The sequence below is a fragment of the Nipponia nippon genome, unplaced genomic scaffold (genome assembly GCF_047370975.1).
Source record: "Nipponia nippon isolate SJK-2023a ecotype South Korea unplaced genomic scaffold, ASM4737097v1 scaffold_1, whole genome shotgun sequence".
Lineage (NCBI taxonomy): Eukaryota > Metazoa > Chordata > Aves > Pelecaniformes > Threskiornithidae > Nipponia > Nipponia nippon.
Window position 1 is genome coordinate 15098918 of NW_028262290.1, and position 20838 is coordinate 15119755.

Below are 20838 nucleotides of genomic sequence, written 5' to 3' on the forward strand. Positions count from 1 at the left end.
ATACACCTTGGCCCCCTTCCATTTAGCTGAATGAGCTCAAGGAGGATCTGTTTTCTTCTCACTAACCTGTGTCATTTTTTTTCACTGCTTATGGGAGTAAAACGTCTTTTCAGGCAGGTGGGCAAATCTGACTCTGAACACAAATATACTGAAAACAGATGTGTTGAAGAAGACGCCACTTCTTAACCATAGCCACATTTTCAGCTAAAGAATTTTAATGGCTTTTTAATTTGTTTTCTGGTCTGTTTCACAGCATAAAATATTTCAATCTCTAGAAAATTCTGGTATGAACAATATTCTCTATATACATTAACCTGTTTAAACACAGGCTTATGAGCTACATTTTTATTTCTCTAGAGAGCCAGCTGTTGTGTATTTATGGCTGGCACCAGCAATGAGAAGACACAGCCCAATCCAAAGCCCACTGAAATTTAATTAACCACAGGGAGCCTGCTATAGGTTTGATGCTTTTCCTTCTGCTGTATCTGAGTGGGAAGCAAGCAGCCTCACCCATCTCCCAGGGACCTCTGGGCTGACACCGGAGCCTGCTGTTCCCAGTCAGGAGAAGGGACACATTGTCATGTCCAGCTCTTGGCCTCTGAGGGAATAAGCTAGTTTGGCTTCAATAACTTCTGCTGATGGAGTTGCTATAGCATTCTGGTTGACACTTAAAGTTGGTCCCTATATGGAGAATACTGTGCTCACGCATAGCTACCCTTACATGGTCAAAGATGGCCATTTCAAAAAGCAGTCCTTCCCCCTACCCCTCAATGAAAAAGCAGAAATGTAGAGGTAGATCCTGCTTATTAGCACTACTGTCCGTCTGTCTGGGCAGTATGTCCATAAATGTATCTACGAATAGATGCTGAAGTACTAAAAGGCTGTGAAAAGATTACAGGAACAGTTACAGCATCCATTCAAGATGCAATAGTAATTGAGTGGTGACTACTACCCAACAGATGCCAGCAATACTCCCTCGGGTGTTAAGGTTTCCGTGCCAGTTTTCACATCACCTCTTACAAAGAACTCATCACTAATTCAAGTGTCTTGAATTCTTATCATCTTGATGAGTGTAATGAGCATCTGTTTCAATCCTAGGTTATACTTGATGGATGTTCAAACGGTTACAGATGTGTAAGGAGGAATGCGCAAGGCTGTCCTTCTTGAAGACGATGGTTTCCTGACTTAGCGTAGCTGAACTTTTGCGAAAAAATATGCAGGCTTTTTCCACCTCACTCTTTTGCCAATCCCGCGCAGCCTTGTGACTCAAAAGGGCAAAACTATACAACCCAGAGCCAACGTGGGCCCCAGATTTCAAGTGCTCGAGAGCTGGAATATCCAGAGCTGAGGTTTTGGTCTGGCCTGCGAAAAGGGAGAGAAAACCATCTGTGAAAACTGGACGTACATCTGGGTTTGGCTTCTACCCCAGGATCCCACAGCCTCCCATCATCACTTTCTGAATATCTGCAGGTTAGGAAAAGAAATCCTTTCTCCGCACCTTTGCTTGGGAAGCAGTGCTCAGCTCTGTGCCTGGTACACGCAGGTTCCCCGGGGCTTCCAGGGAGCCCTCTGAGAAATCCAGGGAGGCAAGACCAGCAGGGTTTAATCGTTACGGTTTTAGAAAAATGCCCTTTTCTAACCAAAAGCACCGCATGGCAAGCGGGGGAAGGAGGAACAGGCCTCTGAGTGGGGCCTTTCCTGTGGACAAGGGCTTGCTGAAAACACTAAGCCTTCCCTTTTTTCGGACACTGAATGTCACTGGAAAATCACAACCGCAGGTGCAAAAGCCCCGTATGGTTCCCTCAGGTCTCTCCTCCTCCCAAAGCCCCTTGGGGCTGGTGCTGGCCGGCGGGCGGCCCAGGCAGCTGGACACCCGCCACGTCGCACCAGCCTGCCTTGGCAGGCGGCAGGGGCAGCGGGGCCATTCTTCCCATTCCTGCCACAGCAGGGAAGGGAAACTGGCGGGGATCCTCTTTCCCCTCAGCCACCCCATCCATGTCCTTTGCTTCCCAGCCAGCCCCGTTCCTGGAAACCCCTGGGGAGCCTAGCCAAAAGGAGCCCCCTTCCTCCCCGGGAAATGGCAGCCCTGCGTGTGCTCGAGGGCCCTGTGAGTGGGCGGCCGTGTTGCTGCAGGGCTCAGCCTCCAGAGCCTCCAGCAGTGATTTTTAACCGTGTCTCCATGAGCCTGGGGCCCCGAGGGAGCTGCTGTCCTCCCCGGGCAAGCCAGCTGCTCAGGGGAGAGGAGGGGGGGACAGACAGACAGCCAGACAGAGCCCAATTAAACCCTCCCCTGGCCAGCCCCTGACACTCCCTCCTGCATTTTCCAGTCTGTGGTTAGAGCATTCAAAGGGTTCCATTAAGTCATCAAGTTTTACAGGTTCCTTTAAAAAAAAAAAAAAAGAGGGGGAGAGAGCGAGCGAGAGAGAAAAGTTTGGTCATGGTAGGGAATGAGTGATCAAAGCTGAGCCAAAGCTTCCTGTTACACCGGGACTATATATATATCGTGTCTTTAATGTTGGGGGATGTAAGCAGGCTGCTAGGAGACTGGAGCGGGAGCTGACTCTCTGCCTGATTTCCCAGCTCGCTGAGGTTTCTTCCACCGACCACAATGAACAAGTTCCTGTGCTGCACGCTTGTGGTAAGTCCCTTCAGAGAGGTAGATAGGCTTTAAGATGCATTACAGCTTCAGAGATCAGGCTGTAAAGACATACAGTTTTTCTTCGGGTTTTTGTTTGTTTGTTTGTTTTTGGTTGGTTTTTTTTTTTTGCCTCTCTCCATTTTCTTGGTAAATCCGTTTCGTTTCATCACGCTGAGCTTTCCTGGTGAGGTTTGGAGTGCGACGGACATGTCCAGCTCCAGGGAGGCAGCAGGGATTTTCATCCCATTCTTAAGGTAGTGGCATGATCTGCTTTTCTTTTGCATTTTTTCCTATCTTCCTCTCTCCTTTTGTAAGGCTTCATCATACCGGGCTGACACAAAACACTGTATCTAGGAATGAATTTAGAAACTGTAGGCTGGGATGTTTGGTTTTGATTTACAAAAGCTCCATCCCTGCCTGCCTCTGTAATCGTTGCTACAGTGGCACTGGTCAGTATCTCAGATATTGGGCTGGCTCTCTTTCCCGGGAAAACCACTGTGAACTCCAAAAAAAGTACAAGCGTGTGGTGCTTGTTTTGGCTTAGAAAACTCAGCTTCATGTGCAAGAAAGTGATGGATTAGTAGCTGTGTCAGTAGCTATTACAGAAAAAGTTGTGTTATTAAATCTGGTATAAGCCCCTGCTTTAATAAGTTTTTGTTTACTTGGTGATTTAGCAAGTTACTTACAGATGCAAATTTAGAGATGTTAGCAGTGCAGTAAATCTTTCAAAATGTCATTTAATCCATTTAGCCGTAGGGAATTGTATATGATGTCAGATTAATTAAAACCTTCATACAGACAGATACTGTGTAACGTCTATTTGGAGGCTATTCATCTTTTGGATAAGAAAACATTCAAAGAAAAACATTAAAAAATAATATTCAGAGCAGGCTGTTATGCGTGCTTGCGTGGTAGCTTGTTCCTGGGTTGTTTTGGTGAGTACAGTGGCATTAATGTTGTGGCAGAGCGTTAGAACTGAGATCCATTTATTTTGAAAGCTTTTTATAAATGCAACGAGATTTCCAGGATCCGATGAGTAATGCATGTTTATTACTCTCTGTGCAACTTTCTGAAAGAGCTTTTTGAGAAACAAACCAAAGTAATTAATGGTGCAAGGGAAGCAAAAATTGTCAGTCTTGTGGTCAGCAAATTGAAACGCAGGACAACTTCTTCATCTCATGTATGGTGATGTACCTTCTTTGTCTGTAGGAAAGCATGGGAAGTTAATCTGGGAATTTCAGCAATAGCCTGTTACCAGCTTGGCGTCTTATCTGTGGCTGTCATAAAATAATCACATCAGTATTTTGATTAAATGTAATGTGCCTGTTCACGTTCTTTCATAAAGTAATAGTGTTTGGGGATGTTCAGCGTAATCCTCTGGCAGATGAGTCCCTGAGCTGAAATAAGTCAGTGGAAGGAGTACATACCAGAGAGCTTCATCATTCAACTCTTTTTTTTTTTTTTTGTTATTTAAATGCAATTTATTTAAAGTTATTGTGAAGTTTAAGTACTGTCAGTGAAGTTTAAGTACTGTCAGATGTGCTAGAGCTCAGAAAAGTAGCTTTAGTATCTGTTTTATAAGAGCACTTGTAAGAGGCACAACAGCAGTTCAAAGTTGTGTGTGTTTGGCTCGCATACCTTAAACCTAGTTTGGAGACACCATACCTAAAAAAGACTCTTTGGACATGATGTACTTTCAGCCTTGGCCTCTTTGCTAAGGTTTCAGAAAGGGGACCTGCCGTGGTGGTGCATGCATGTACGTGTTGTTTGCTGGAACACTAAAACTGCTTACAAACAGACAAGCGTTATGAAATCGGACTGAATTGAAAGAAATTCCCCAGAGCTGGATCTCATTACTTGTCACGTAACTATCTTGACCCTTAAACTTGACCTTTCTCTATTTTGGATCTCTGGGTGCATGTGACATGCTTTTTCTGGCCGGCCTGTTGGGTTTGCTGTGTGTAGGCAGCAGTGGCTTTGCAACCCGCGAGGGTAGGAGTTATCTTTCTGTCTGACTTACTTTCTGTCTGTCTGCATGTGTGTTGGTTAAAAATAAAACACCAAGGTCACCAGAAGAATTTTTAAAAGATATTGTCACAATTTAAATAACACCAACTTTTCAAATCTTACAAAAACTTTAATTCTGTTCCTTCTGTATTTAACTTCTATGCTAGTAGATTTGCTACTCTGATGGTCTTCCTGGAGAAAAACACCTGTTTGCACATAATACTGGACATACTGTTTCTCTAGCTAGATGGTCAGTTGTTAGTAATTCTGTGCAGTGCAAAGGCAGACTGTAGCCATGGTGGTAACGTCCCAGGTTTGGGTTACCTCTGAATCTTACTGTCACTCTGGTGAATAATGTCCCAAAATATGAGTTATGGATAAGACACATCTTTGGGTGAGCAGCTAGTTAGTTGTTTCTGCTTTCTCCCTCCACAAGCTTCCAGGCAAATGTAAGTCATATAAACGAAGACTTTCAATTTAGCACTTCTTTGATAAGATACAAAACTGCTTCAGCTGAATGTCATTTTCCTACCACTGAAAATGAAACAATAGTTTAGACCCCTAAATTGCATTGTGAATGACAACTAATGGTGCCTTACAAAGTCTCTACGAGATTTGAATTGTTGACATATTGCTTTACTGACAGAGAAATGAAGACAGTGGTTGATAGCCTCAGTTTCGAATGCAGGTGGCTCAGGAGAGTCACTAGTTATATTCCTTATGTAAAAGAGCAGCCTCCGCTTTATAAAGCATCTTCCATACAGAAGTAGGTCCCGTTATGTCCGCAGTGAGTGGATTGCATTGAAGTAGTTGGCAGAATGGTGGAACAGCTTTATAAACTGAGCTCAAACCAGCAAAAACGACTCCATTTTAGCTTTGTTGTGTTCTCGATGCTCAGTTGCGGTCTGCCGAAAGGTGCTTTGTCTGGGCTGTGCTCTTAAGTGAGCCTGCAGCAACTCCCGGGGTAAGCAGTGCTGCGTGGCTGTTGGCCCAGAGGTTACATTCGGTGATTGCATGGGGCCCCCCAGAACAGCAAGGTGAGGATGACGAGAGCTGAGTATCTCCCAGATGGATGGGAGTCGTTTCTCCCTAGATGACAAATATTTTACAATGGTTATTTGTGATAGATGGCTGTGGATCTGATCCAGCATGACATGTCATGTACTGGATCTAGAGATACTGTGTTGATTTGAGAAGCAATTGATTAGGAGGACCTCGTTAATATCACTCAGTGCTGTATTTTGCCACTGGGATTTCTCTGGGTTCTGTGCGTGACTTCAGTGAGGCATTCTCCTGTCTTAGCTTTGTCCAAATACTTTGTGTAGAAAGCAAAGTACGAGAGTTGTGAGGTTTAACTTTGAACCCAAGGCAAACACTAGGAGCAATCTGACAGATGCCTTGAATGATTATTTATCACACAGGAAAATATGCTTCGGAATAGTTGTGGAATGCAAAACAGAAACAGATTTATCTTTCTCAGCAAATTAAACATTCTCCTTTGGTCTACAACCCAAAACCACAAAGCCAAGCTATATAATATTTTCATATGCTGAAAAGCCACTTTCTTTTCTCTCGCAAAGCAGTGATTTAAGGGGATGATGCTTGAAGGATTTTTGCTTCATGTGCTTTGTCTTCTAGTTCATTTTAATTCAACAAGAAAAAGCAAGCAGCTCTTTGCCTTACATTTAAAGATGAAAGAAAAGGGCGTGTACTTTTTTCATGCCTAAGATCTGAAATGAAATTTTACAATCACATTATTTCTCTTTCAAAAGCATCTTCTAAGGGCTCAAATAAATGGACTGCACAAGCCTTTCATGTTAGCATTGTGTATGCTGGCATAAAGGTGGTATGGAAAAATACAGCTTCAGGCCTAATGTGTTGAGTGACACAATCAAAGAATTGCTTTTTAACCTTGGGTAACTCATTTTGAATAAGTTCTCAATATTTACGTGCATGAGACTGACTTACACTAGACTTGTATTTCAGTATTTCCAGTTCATCCCAGTTCCTCCCATAGAGACAGCTGTCCTGAGAGGTGCCCAGGGAGGTGGATGAGGACTGAATTTTTCAGTCCTTTCAGAACTTGAGCCCATGACACTAGAACTGAATTTCACCCAATAGGTTGATAGATGTAGTTTGTGATACTGGATTTTGTTTTGTTCTTGTTTTGTTGTAATTATTTTGTTACTGATAGCATTTCAAACTCAAAGAACAAAAAAACCCAACCTTTGGGATTGTTTTTTCAAATTGAGCCTTGCATTTCACTACCCCTAGGAAAACTGTTTGCAACTGAGTGCACTCTGAATCAGACTAACAGTTAATTTGTTGAGATGAACAAGATATTGAGTATCATCATTGGCTTCCATTGGTGGTGGAATATAAAGGATTTGCTTAGGGTTTAAAACTGAAAGAAACAGCCTAGATCTTTTCAGTCCGTTCCCCAGCTCTTCCAGGAAACCAAATGGCATATTTGCTTTCAGAAATGCATCGAGAGCTATATTTAACTACTTGGGTTTCTTGCACCTGCTTCTCAGTAAAAGGCTGTTCCCAAACTTCCTCTGACAAGAGAATCCCCTTTTCATTTGCCAGCATTATCCTTTAATGGAGAAAGTTCTTCTGTCTCCGTGTGTTCACTGTCTACCTGTACTGAATCTATAGGTACTGTTTTGACTTGCCAAGCTATTGAACGAGTCAAGATCCTCTTCAAGATGAAGCTCTCCATTTCCTTCTAAACTTTCTCTGTACCTCTTCCAGGCTGAATTAACCTTTCCTAAATAAGGATGAACAGAATTTTATGCAATCTTCTGAATGACAAATCCATGACTTTGGCCGAGTGTAGCACTGATAGACTCCAGCTTTGGTTTCTTAAGGGTTAAAGGGTGAACATGCTCATTGCCCCCACTTCTGATTCCAGTAAACTGAAGCCAGATTTCTAGTTTCTTCCTCCTTACAAACTGGAAAGTGCCTTCTTCTCCAGCAAGAACAAAACAGGCCAGTGCCAGCATGATTATAGGAGAAATTCTGCTTTCTCTGAAGCTTTTGGGAAGACCAATGTTCAATACTAGTAAGTTCTGATTATGGCATTTTCATGTGCTCGAATAGTGCTAATTCTTACAGCAGAGATTCAAGTGTTTATACATAGCCCACCTTTAAGTATGGGCATTCAGGTCAATCAGAGGTTTTATGTGGCTGAGAATCTGCTACCAAGTTGGTCATAGCATAGTTCAGGAGGAGAAATGTCAGGAATGACATAAAATGCATTTAATTACCATTTTAATTTGATTTGGGAACATGCTTTTGAAGGGCATCTCCTGATCATCCTTATTTACTGTATTTTGTTTGCACATCAGAGCAGACTTGGAGTGCACAAAGTGGATTTACAAAAGTAAACTGGATTGATGAAAGTAAATCCAGAGACGGACTCCAGAGACACGCCAGATGTACTGTAACCACTAATGCATGCTCAGTCCATGAGAGAAGACTGAAGTTAGTCCAAAATACCCCCTCTGAATCATGCATAATGTGGATGTCAGGTGCTCGGCACCATCTGTTTTGCTCTACAAATCTGCTGTAACAGGTGATCCAACTTGCTAACGTAAGCACAAATTCAGTGTGTCTTAGGCCAGGAGAAAGGACAATTTAATGGCGTTCCCCTCTAGCTTATTCTGTGAGCTGTGGGACAAGAAGAGTCTTTTAATTCTGTTTGTGCCAAGTTACTGCAGTAAAACTAGTGAAAATTATACTTAATTACCTTCCACCATTCTTCCTGCATTTTTGCAAAACATCTGAAAAATAGATTGCTTTCACTTTGGCACTTGATGTAGGTTCAAGGATAACTTCTGATTTTCAGGTTGCATGTTAATATTCAGAATACTCGCGTGTGCTAGGTGTTTTCAGTCTGCACAGAAGACGATCTTGCAGATCTATTCTCTTAAATTTTATTAAGGGACCTACTGTAGTCGTATGAAGAAGTGTGGTATTGGGGATTCGAGTCTAGAAATGTACTTCAAAACCTACCAATGGCTGTACTGGGTCTAAGAAAAAAAAAATCCAGAAAAAAATGCCCTAAAAAGCCCCATATGCTGTCTATGGCAGGGGCTGATAACTGATGCATAGAGGAGATGGAAGAAAAAGGCAGAAAAATAGTGATATTTTTCCAAAACACTCCTCCAGACTCAAGCAATTTGTGGTTTGGGATTTCCTGATCAAAAGGTGATGTTTATGTTTAATAGCCCTTTATTATTTTCCTTCATTACTATGTCAAGTAACAGTTTGAACTCAACCATTTACAACGTCCAGTGGCAATAAGTTGCACAGCTCACTGTACTAATAGGATTATAGCAGTCAAGCAGTAATAGTAATGGTAATCTAGCTCTATGTTGAAAATAATGTATAAAATGTTCTGGTAAAATACTGAAATACTGATTGCATTTATAGCTTTATAAATGCTAAAAAAAAAAAAAAAAAGCTAAATAAAGGAGTTGGATCCTGCATACGTATGGCTCAGCCACTGATGGATGGATGGATTACTGCAGCTACACTGTGTGTTTCTGGGAAAGAAGGGAAGACAGGTGTGACGTGCTTTTCTTTTGAAAACACAATGAAAAAATCAAATGCAAAGACTGATCATCCTTTTACTGATGCTGATTTATTAATCCTATTATTATGGTTATTGGTTATGCTCATTTAGATTAATAGTATTCTGGTTGCCGTTAGTATTTCATAGCTATTGGTACTTCCAAAGGCTAAACTTCACATGGTCTCATGCACGTATTGTTCAAGTATTTTTTTGCTCATTTTTTTAACTCAATCCCTCTCAAATTGTGTTCAATTGTTTTCTATTTTTATTGGCTTGCTTCACATAGCTGTAGGTTCTTCAGGAAGCAAGTGCCTCCATATTTCCCAACGAAACCCCATGCTCTCATACCCTGATTATTGAACTTGAATTATTTTAAATCCTGAATCATCCCCTGCAGGAAAACTTCTCACTTGCCTCATATATGGTTTCCAATGTAAATGGTTGAGTAGGGAAAATAGAGAAAATCTTGTTGTTCTTGATCCTGCATGTTGCAGAGGGGAGTTGAGCAGTCATGAAATGGTCCATGTAACCATTCAGCACCTGAAAATGTGTCACCAAGGGCAGAGGCACAACCCAGAGGAGCAGATTCTGCTGCAGTGACGGCTTGGGGATTCTTGTGAGCCATGCATTGCAGAGAAGGAAAACTGGCGTTTCTGCAGGAGGACGTGCTGCCCGCATGTCTGGTTGCTGTCCCTAATCATTTTCACACACGTCTTGTTCAAGTATTCATCAGCGTTCAAGATCTTCATCTGCATTGGGTATTGTCTCGGGTTTCCACAGGCATCTGCATGAAATGTGGGTTGATGCTTGTCTTTGTAGCATCTGTGCCGCATGTTGCAGTCTGTTACGTTCTGTGAAGGGAATGCGTGTGCCCATGCGAGTCTTGGACTCTGGAATGCTGTATTATCTATTACTGAATAAAAAACATAGAAGAAAACCTGACTGTTCACATCAACAATTAATGGAATTACCATGACTTCCTTATTACTAGAGTAATAGCTGTAGATTTACCAAGGGTGGGTGCATTTTTCATCAATGGAAAGCCATTCACTATTAAAAAATGTGCTGCACCCTCTTGTTAAATAGGTCAATGAAAAAGATCCAGTCAGTTAAGAAAAATGGAGCAGTACATCAAACTTCAATGAGTAATAAGGAATTTCTCACAACGGAACAGATTATGCATTGAGACCACAAGAAAAAGTGGGATCTCCACCTGTAGAAATCCCAGATCAGAGAAGTTACAGGGCTTAGTCAAGGGTAACTAGAAGAGGCTGTGGGGAATACCCATACTACCTGCATTTCATTCTTCAGGCTAAGTATAGCTGTATAAAAAGTGGATTCATAGACAGGCAGCAGGAGAATGCACTTAAGAACATTTTCTTAAGCAGTAAGAGTTCCTAATTTAGGCACCTAATATTACGTGGTGCAGATGCTGTGACTTGTGTTAATGAATGATTAAATTGTCCCTTCCAGCCTTAGTAAGACTATCGCTTAAGAAGTGCCGTGCTGTGGCAGAAGTGAGGCACTTAGATGAAGCCTCTTTAGGAAATATAGAGTCTGAATGAATAAAAAGAGTTAATTCCACTTACACTTTGGGGACATCTGCATTGGAAAAGAGGAAAATACATTCTTGAAATTGAATTGGCAACTCTGTATTAGCTGACTGGGATTAAAATAGCAACAAAGGCAAGTCAGTTGGATTTATAATTTGAATGGATACATAGAAAAAAATCTTCATTCAGAGTCAGTTTACTTCATCTTTATAAAACGTACAAGTTTTACAAGAGAAGTGGCATGTTGGTCATGCAGCGCTGGGCCAGAGCCGGGTTCGCAGTGGGGAGCTGCCAGCAGACCCCGTGGGGCTCGGCGTGGTACGTAGGGAGTAAACCCACGAGGTTTTTTTTTTTTTGATAGGCTGGTGGAATCACAGAACCCAGTTTTCAGTTACCCCAGTCGCACCAGCAAAGCAGACTGCTGCAGGAAGGTGTGTAGCAGTCATGAACTGACTGCCGGTACTGAACTGGGTCCTCACGACAGCCCTTAGCCTGGGTTTTAGATAGGAAGCGAAAGCATTACCCTGGCTTCTTCCAGCTCATGCAATTAAGTCCTTAATGTACCCCTCATAAACAGCAGCATTCTTTACCTCTGTCTGAAGCTGCATCTTCATACTTGACATAGCTGCCACGTTTTATCCCCAGAGATTCTGCATTTCAGTGCAAGATCAAATAGAAGGCATTAAAAAGTAACCTATATTGTTCTAGTCATTCGTTGCTGGTAAAAAGAAATATTGTAAGGAATCACCTTTAAAGGTATCTGTGGTGATGGTGCAGCACGCTGGTCAGATTTGTATGCTCAGATACTACTTCTTTTGCATCTGATGTACTTGATACTTAAGAACACAGGAGTGCATAATCCCCCCCTTGCTGTGCATCGAGCGTGTTGCCAGTGAAACGATGGGCCGGGTTCTCTGGTGCCGGGCGGTAAAAGGTCATTGCCCAGTGATGCTAAAAGGGTGTAAATGAGAGAAGAATAGGATCTACATCTCTGGAAGAACAAGGAAGTACTTACGTCGGGAAGATTTGCTTGACAATATCCTAAAATTTTCCCATTCTCAGATAGACATGGGAGAGTCCAGAAGCTGGCTAATATTTTACAAATTTCTAACGCAAATATTTTTTTGAAGATAGCGACATGATTAGACTCATAAACTCATTAAAATGTACATTTCTTTGTGACCACGGTGCTCCCCAGAACTAAAGCGAGCGATGTTTTATTTTCCTGTTGCTAGCTCTTGGACATTTCTGTTAAGTGGACCATCCAGGATGACTCGCCCCCCAAGTATCCCCATTACGACCCAGGGACATCTCGTCAGCTGCTGTGTGACCAGTGCCCTCCTGGGAGCTACGTAAAGCAGCACTGCACAGCCACCAGCCCGACGCAGTGTGCCCCGTGCCCGGATCAGTACTACGCCGACGAGTGGAACAGCAACGACGAGTGCCAGTACTGCAGCGCCGTTTGCAAAGAGCTGCAGTACGTCAAGCAGGAGTGCACCAGCACGAAGAACCGCGTCTGCGAGTGCGTCGAAGGCAGATACCTGGAGCTTGAGTTTTGTTTAAAGCACACGGAGTGTCCTCCTGGATTTGGCGTTGCACAGCCAGGTAGGTATCACTTGTCAATACGCACAGACTTAATTAGAGCTCTACCGCACGTCGACAACTCGTGGCAGTTACAAGATTAGGAAAGAGGCTCGTCCAAATGAAATTACAGGACAGTAAATTGTAAAGCCAATTGAACCTGTTCCTAGTCTGCATCATTTGGACTGTAGCCAAAGGAACATTTCTCAGTGGAATACCCTGCTCCTACTGTAATATATAACTTAATGGCAGTAGCAAATGTAGCAAATTGCACTCTAATGAGAAACATGACGGATTGCCTCTTTTAAAGGAACATTATCTGGAATGTAGTATTTGTGTGTGTGATAAATAATAATGTTTTTCATTTTGAAATCTGCTGTTTCAAGCAACTATATGTCTTGACAAACACCAGGAACACTACGTGTTTGACACCAAGTGTGTAATTATAACAATATTAATATAGCTCTAGCATCACAGCAATATGTGGTAATAATTAATTACCAGCATCCTAAGTGGAACTCTTAGGGAAACTGTTACTATTATCAAACAAACAATCGTTTCTTTGTCAAGCAGGCCGGCATTGTGCTGTATGTCTGGTAGGGATTTAGAGCGAAGCGACGCTTATCAGTAGAGTGTATTCTTCATTGAAGACAACATAAATGGTTAAACCAATAATAAGTTCTACTCTCAAAACAAAATACATCAATTATCATTTGGCAAATGTCATGGCCCAGTTTAGCTCCAGTATTTAATACAGCCTGAAAGAATTGTAAACTGTCATTGTACCAGAGATTGATAACTGCTTGGAGAAGAGCACTGAGGAGGGGAATACAGAAAATCAAAGCATCTCAAACACATACCCGTAGGCAACCAATCTCCAGACTACAGCATTACTTCCCTAGGAATTACTGATACACAGTGAGACACACTAGGGCTGGCCCGTACATTTTAGAGCTATGCTGAATGACAGGTCGGGAGTCCTTTCTCGTGTTATGAACATCTCATTGGAGAATGACTTTGATGTAAGGAGTAATGTCACTGCTGTAGCTGCTCACTATTCCCCTAGTAATTGGTTAACTAAGCACTACCCCGATGCGCTTGCCACTGCTAAGCATTTCCACTGGCAGCTACTGCATTTCCATATTATAAACCTTCATTAACCTAAATCATTATATCCAGGGGCTTGGGTTAATGAGGTTCCACCGTACCTCAGCAGCAAGTCAAAAGGGGACAGAAACAAAGTTCTCAGAAAGCCTATTTGGGAAGTAAAAAAAGAAGTATAAATTCTGTGAGCAACCAGCCTGCTGCATCCCTGTGAGCACAGGGAAACTCTAGCAGACAAATTCGAATCCCTCAGTTCAGAATGAAACAAACTTTGGAAGAAGATAAATTGTTGAATCGTGTAATTTATTGGAAAGTTGGTTTCCAGAAGACCATCAGAATGAACCAGCTAAACCCAAGCAGACCTCAAACAAGGAATGAAAACATTGTAAAAATAATTGCGTCCCCCTGTGTCAATAGTCAGGTTTTGAGGTGGGGCATCGACTAAGAACTTAATAAGCGTGGACCATACTGTCTTCCCGCTTTCTGCCATATGATAGCCTTGAACTTTGTAACTGTGTAAATTCAGGTGAAATAAAACCTAAGTGTAGAAAAATACACTTCCACTGCCACACAGGGAGATGGTGTGGTCCAGTGTCTCATTCAAAGCTTAAAGCATTAGAAATCTGTTTCCCAATGCCGGTTGCTCATGATTTTGTTGGGCAGATCACTTTACTCTGGTAGTCCCCTTTTGTGAGTGTAGATTAAGATTTTGTTCCTTTCTGCTGCAGCTGGCCCTGTACGTGGCAGAGTTTTTAGCAGCAACGGGCTGGGGAAGCAGCGCGGCTCCGAGGCTGCACTATCTCCCCGGCGGCGGCTGCGGCTTCCCCGGGGAGAACGGGGGATTCCAGGTGAATTGGAGGGAGCGGCAGACGGGCAGCCGGGCTGCGGCCGTTTGTGCCCCGAACAAGAGAGGCCAGATAAGCAGAGAAGAAGAAGCTGGGAAAGCTTGGAGGTGACTTTATGCTGAACCCTGAGAACGCTGATGGATTACCCGGTGTATTTCCCTCTTGCGCCACAAAAGTTATACGGGAAGATCTGAGCAGAACGACGTACCGTTTGCAGGGACTCTCCTTTCTTCCCCTTCCTCGCTGCTGGAACACAGCAGCAGCGTGTCTGTAGCAGGAGAAGCTGCTAGAAATTCAGACTTCTCAGCAAAGCTAATTGCTGCCCGCTCAGGTGCGGGTGTTGGCTGGAGTTTCGTACGGCCCAGGCAGCACACATTGTGCAAGAAAACGCAAGGGCGGACGCTGCTGCTGCGGGTTGGGCGCTGGCTGGGAAAGCGGAGGATTTGGGGGGTTTGGCAATATACAGGGTCTCTGATTTTCAGATGCACAACTAAAAAAATCTCCTTTGTTTTCATTGCTGTCTGATGAAAGAAGTGCTAGGTTGGGTGTATGCAAGTATTGTTCTTTATTTCACGGCTGGTTGAAAACTGGAGATTCGTACTCTTTTTCTCTAAGGAAATGCCTAAAATAAATAAAATTTACTTAAAAGCTAGCATTAAAATAAGCATCCACATGTAAATACTTCCAAAATACACTAGATGGAGGCATTTTCTTATTCAAATATAATTGCCAATTATTTCCAAGGAATTTTAAGCATGTGCTGAAGTTCATGTTCAATAATGCGATATTAGATAGTAGACTTTAGGCACTTGCTTAAACGTTGGCTGAATAAAGATGAATTAAGAGTGAATATAAAGCATTTATTGGTGCTGTTATTTTCCTGCCACTGGTGGTTAGACTGTTTGCATTGTTTCAGATTCCATGCACTAATTTTCTTCCTCCTTGTCAATGTGATAGAACCACATATTGTCATTCTCTCGTTGTATCATATATTTGATTCTAAAGTAAAACTGTTCTTTATAAAAGTAAAACACCAAGCAAAACATATGTAGGTATATTAAATATTTTTGCTATATTGGATGATCTACTTTCTTTGCTTTAAAGAATATTTTATTCAAGCCCAGAAAAAACTTCAAAAATGTTACTGAAATTCTATTTTCCTGTATAATTTAATATTTGATCAAGGAAAGTACTTTTCAGAGGGTCTTTAGTTGATATTTTCTTGGGTTATATTTTTAGCTACAACTAAAGTAACCCATTCGAGTAAGGTTCTGGGCAGATATTACAATTTAGAGCAGTTTCTTGTGCCATTTAATTATTTTACAAAATATTTGTATAGTCGGCGGATGAAGGTCAGACATCATTTAATGTCTGAATAGACTCAAGTAGTTACTGATTTAAAGATATTACTTTATGAAATTACTGATTTAATCAGTAATTACTGATTTTAAAGTTGGTAACAGGTGTATGTAAGAGTACTATTTACTCTATTACTCCAGCAGGAACATCATTCTCTTAAAGAATCATTTTTGTTTTTAAAAATTAAAGTGGTTTGGGTTTTTTTTTCTAAATGTGATTCCTTCATAGATCAGAAATGTGAAAAGCAGAAGCATGACAATTTTGGGAGGAATATTTTCTTTTATTTTTGTATTCTAGCGTTTTTTTCCCAGTTGAGGTTATATGTAATTGGAGGCATTGTTTTCCTGTTTCCACAGGTACCCCTGAGAGTGACACTGTATGTAAGAGATGTCCAGAAGGATTTTTCTCAAATGAAACATCATCCAAAGCAGCCTGTCTAAAGCACACAAACTGTAGTGCGCTGGGTTTCAAAATAGCATTGAAGGGAAATGCAGTTCGTGACAACGTCTGTCAGGAAAATACAGATACGGCGCCTCAAAAATGTGGAATAGGTATGTATCATATTAAGGAAGAGTGTTCTGGAAACATACCTTTAATTACAGTTAAAATTAATCTATCAGCAGTTATGATAAAAATATCTAGCTTGTTAGCCATTTGCCTGCTATGGTGATGGCCACAGTAGAGTTTTAATTAATGTAGGTGAGACCAAATGGAACTCAAGCACAGAGAGCAACAGCACTATAAAGACCACTTCTTAGTTTGGTTTTTAAGCATTTTTTTATCACCCTTGCTTCTTGCTTTTTTTTTTTTTTCCAGAGACAAGCAGGGTAACAGGGATCAGAACAATTGACATATTCTTTTTCTCTTTCTTATTTCAGATGTCACCCTGTGCGAGGAGGCTTTCTTCAAGTTTGCCGTTCCTACTTTCCTCACACCTAACTGGCTGAACATGATAGCAGAGAGTTTGCCTGGGACGAGGGTTAGCACAGAAAATATCGAAAGGATCAAACAAAGGCACGGTACTCAAGAGCAGACCTTCCAGCTTATGAAATTATGGAAGCAGCAAAACAAAGAACAGGATATGGTCAAGAAGATTATTCAAGGTACCTTATTTTGATAGCACATGTATTAAAAGCAACCTTCTAAATGGCATTTTAAAAATCGCTTGGAATCAAATGCCTCCTGGTGATGTGTTATGCTCTCAGGAGGATCTGAGAGCTTAACAGATTTGTTGATGCAGTAAGCAGAGTGAAGTCGAGGGGAAGCAGGAAGAGAATTCGGCTTCTCCTGCTCAGTTGAGGACTGAATTCTTCCCAGACTTGCAGCCCCCCGGGGAGCGTGTGTGGTGTCACAGCCAAGATCCCCTTTTGAGACTGCACAACATATGAAGAATTTTGATCAAGTGGGGAAAATGTTTCCCACTGTTATATCTGAGCAGTGGCTGTTGAGGTTAGAAGGAGCTGGATGCCTGCAACTGAGAGTGCAATTAGTTTTCTATAAAGTGGAGACTGACAGCTCAGACTAGGACATCTGTTCACGGAATAGGGACGCATGGGAGTGAGGAACACACAGATAGGCTTTCCCTTCTTTTTCCCTTACGGTACCTATTTGTCATGCCAATTCACCACTTTGTGCCGAATCTGCCAAGACAAATGTCAAAGGTGAAACAGTGCTGCAATGTTAACACCAAGGTTTTTATGAGAGTCAGGCCAACTCTTTTCATGTAAGCCACCATCAACAACCGCCACATTCCAACAACCTTTGGTCCACTCAGAATAGATTTGAAAAATGCTGCAGAAATATTTTTTCCCCTCTCCTTTTTAGTATGTATGCTTATGTCAGACTGTGAAGTATCCAGAATACTTCAAAAACCAAAATGACTGTTTTAGCAAAGCTTGCCCAGACATTTCTGTAGAAGAGCAAAATTTTCATTCATTGGAACCAGTGATAGGTGTCCTGTCACATACACAGAACATTTTACAGGACAGATGAAACAAGCATATAGCAATAAATACTTGCTATGAAGTTTGTTTGTAATTTGGGGCTGTTTGTATTTGCAAAGTTAATTAAATTCTTAAGTGCATTTCATAATTGGAGCCTAAAAAAAAGCATCGCTGAGAGGATTATTTGAAATGAAGTAAAAAAAAAAAAATGGGGAAGGAATATTCACCTTGAAATTCTGGAAGTTTTTTTGCAGGCCATGGTAAAGTTGTAATGCATTGTACTTACCTCTCTTTTCACTTTCTATAGATATCGACTTTTGCGAAAATAATGTCTTAAAGCACGTCGGCCACCTGAACCTCACCTTTGAACATCTCAACACACTGATGGCAAGCTTACCAGGCAAGAAAGTGGGAAAAGAAGATATCGAGAGCACAATGAAACTATGTCAACCTACACAGCAAGTTCTGAAGCTTCTCAATCTGTGGAGAATAAAGAATGGTGACCAAGACACCATTAAAGGTTTAATGTATGGACTGAAGCACTTGAAAACATACCACTTTCCGAAACGAACCATCCACAGTCTGAAGAAGGTGATTAAGTTTCTTCACAGATTTACAATGTATAGATTACACCAGAAACTTCTTTTAGAAATGATAGGGAACCAACTTAAATTAGTGAAAGTACGATGTGTCTAATTCAAGATATTTTTCATTCTCCACTGACTATTTTTCCCTAATTACTGCCAGCAGTAATTAAACTGGAACGTTGTTTCCCTACGTTATGTCTTACTATTTATAGAAATGCCTGACTGGAATAGCTCTAAGTCTTTTGCAGTGTTTTTGGAGTTGTTTTTTTTTTTTTTTAATAAAATCACTTTTGTAAAAGCTATTAACCTGTTGGTAACACTAAGAGCCTGATTCTGCATTTTTGCACATTCGGAGTTGAAAAGCCCCACTATAGTCACTAAATGAGAAAAGAATGCCGGACCAGGCTCTACTACAGTATTTGCTATTTATATTCTTTGAGGAATAAACATTTTTGTTGTACATATTTATTAAGTTAAATGGAAATTGTATGAGACTGAATTTTAGGAAGAGAAATGAAAAGCACACTGTATATTTTCTAGTTAAACAAAAATGATCCCATATATTTTTCTGGTAAAATTTTGTAGCATGCTCCAAGAGTTATTAATTTCTTTACATTTTGTATTTAAAAAAGTATTATTGCTTAGTTTTATTTGTATAAGTTGTGGTATCTTTTGGTAGGGATGTTTTAATTTATCCAATGATTTTAACTCAAATACGGTGAAAATATAGCGTAAGTGACCTGAATATTTAAATATTCTGTGAGGAAGTGAATGTACCATATTTAAGAAGCTGGATTTTTATATAGAATTTCATAATCTTATTTTATAAAACAATTAAATTTTTCAGTTTACTTTTTGACTGGTGTTTTACTCCTGACTCTGAAGTAGGAACTAATAACAAAGACAGACCATATGGATTTTGCACCTTATCTTGGGCTTGGCTCCCTGCTACTCCCTGTCTGGTCTGGTAGTTAATACATGAGCCAAGTAAATATTGACCAGCACTGGATTTTCATGGTCACTGCACAGGTGTAAAAGAAGGTAAAAAGCATTAAAGGTTCTTCTTCAGAGGGCCCAGGCGGTTGCCATACGACCGATTACAACTCCATAGACGCATTTGGCCCAGCATCGCTCTTGGCCCGGTGTCATTCTTGGAGAGCTCACAACCTTTGCCCTAACCACAGCTTGTAATTTCATGGAGGAAAGATGATGCATGGCCCTGACGCGCTTGGAAAGCCTCACATATTGCCACTGTGTTTAAAGGAAGGGAGCACGGAGAGGTCACATAAAAAAAAAAGCCAATCATTTACCATTGCCCTCAGCTACCGAATGAGGCACCTGCGAAGAGATGGGCCCCCAAAAAAGGGAACAGGGAGTGTATGAGTGCTGCTATCAAAAGCACACATAATTTTAAGGACCAGGGATCATTCACAGCGCAAGCCAGAGGCTTCGGTGGCTGCAGAGAGAAACTGTACTCGTTTTTTTCTTTAAATCATGCGAACAGAGCTTGAGTATTCAACGTACTCTTTTCCCTTGTGTAAAGGAAGGAAAAGCCATCAGCATTTAACTTTGTATGACAAATATTCCTCTATTACAGATGAGAGGATCTTAAGCAAAGAATGAGAAAGAGATTCCTGGTAGATATGATAGGTGCTCATCAGAAGTGCTGTCCTTACAGAGAGTACAAATGAGACATATTGCTTTAAAATCTTTGAGTTTCATTTTTCACTGAATTCTCACATCACTTTTTATATCAAAAGGAATAAACTCCCTTTTATATTTCACATGCTATGTATTAGCATCTCATTTATCAGTGTAGCTGGGAAATGGTGCTGAACACACACAAAAAATCCCTAGATTTGTGGTGATTAATTTGAAATAATTTACATACTTTTACAACAGGAACTGTTTTCACCTGTAATTAAAAGATCATAACAACCGAGTCTCAAATTTGCAGAAGAGACCAGATGTTTCCATGACTCTGCCAGGTGTGGAGGTTTGGGGTGATTTCCCACCTTAATCCTTTCGACGTTAGCTCTGTTTAATACAAGGATTTAGCAACTGGTAGTATAGTTATAGTATCAAGTAGTAATATAGTTTAAAAATGCAGCAGTGGAATCACTTTAACAGAGCTATTGGCTGGAGAAAAGCACAGTTGCTTCTTGGTACCTGGTACTGTTTTTAATTTATACATTTATACTTCCACATTCCAACTAATTATATGTAACTCCCATTGTAAATAATACTAAGTGTTTGTGGTCCTTCATGAATGACACCACTGAAGAAGGTGCTCAGAGCCACAGAGTGTAGTTTATGCTATAGCTACCATGTGAACATGCTATACTTCCCTACAGGAGGGTATAGCCTTGACTGCATTTCCTGGGAAACTTTAGCATTAAACTATTATTACCTGTGCCTTTTAAAATAGGATTTTTTTGTTTCCTAAACATAAGGTTACACCTGTTTAATGAATTATACCTGTTAAAGCTGTTTCAGCTAACCAGGTGCCCACGCTCAGGCAGACGCTTCTCAGCCAGTTTATGCCTCATTTATCAATTCAGCTTTGCTCAGCTGGAAGGAATCGAACACTTCATGTCCTGAGCAGGCGACACTTAAACCGTATTCCCTTCCCCAAAGAGCCT

The 20838-nt window shown here is 41.1% G+C and overlaps 1 protein-coding gene across 1 annotated transcript; it reads left to right on the forward strand.

Annotated features, from left to right (window-relative positions):
• The first annotated feature begins 2327 nt into the window (after nt 1-2327).
• On the forward strand, nt 2328-19055 carry TNFRSF11B (TNF receptor superfamily member 11b). The gene is made up of 5 exons (XM_009471085.2): nt 2328-2638; nt 12013-12382; nt 16023-16217; nt 16545-16769; nt 17917-19055. Exons 1-5 carry the CDS (start codon nt 2609-2611, stop codon nt 18303-18305), a joined length of 1209 nt encoding a protein of 402 aa, XP_009469360.2. The 5' UTR covers nt 2328-2608; the 3' UTR covers nt 18306-19055.
• Nucleotides 19056-20838: the final 1783 nt, after the last annotated feature.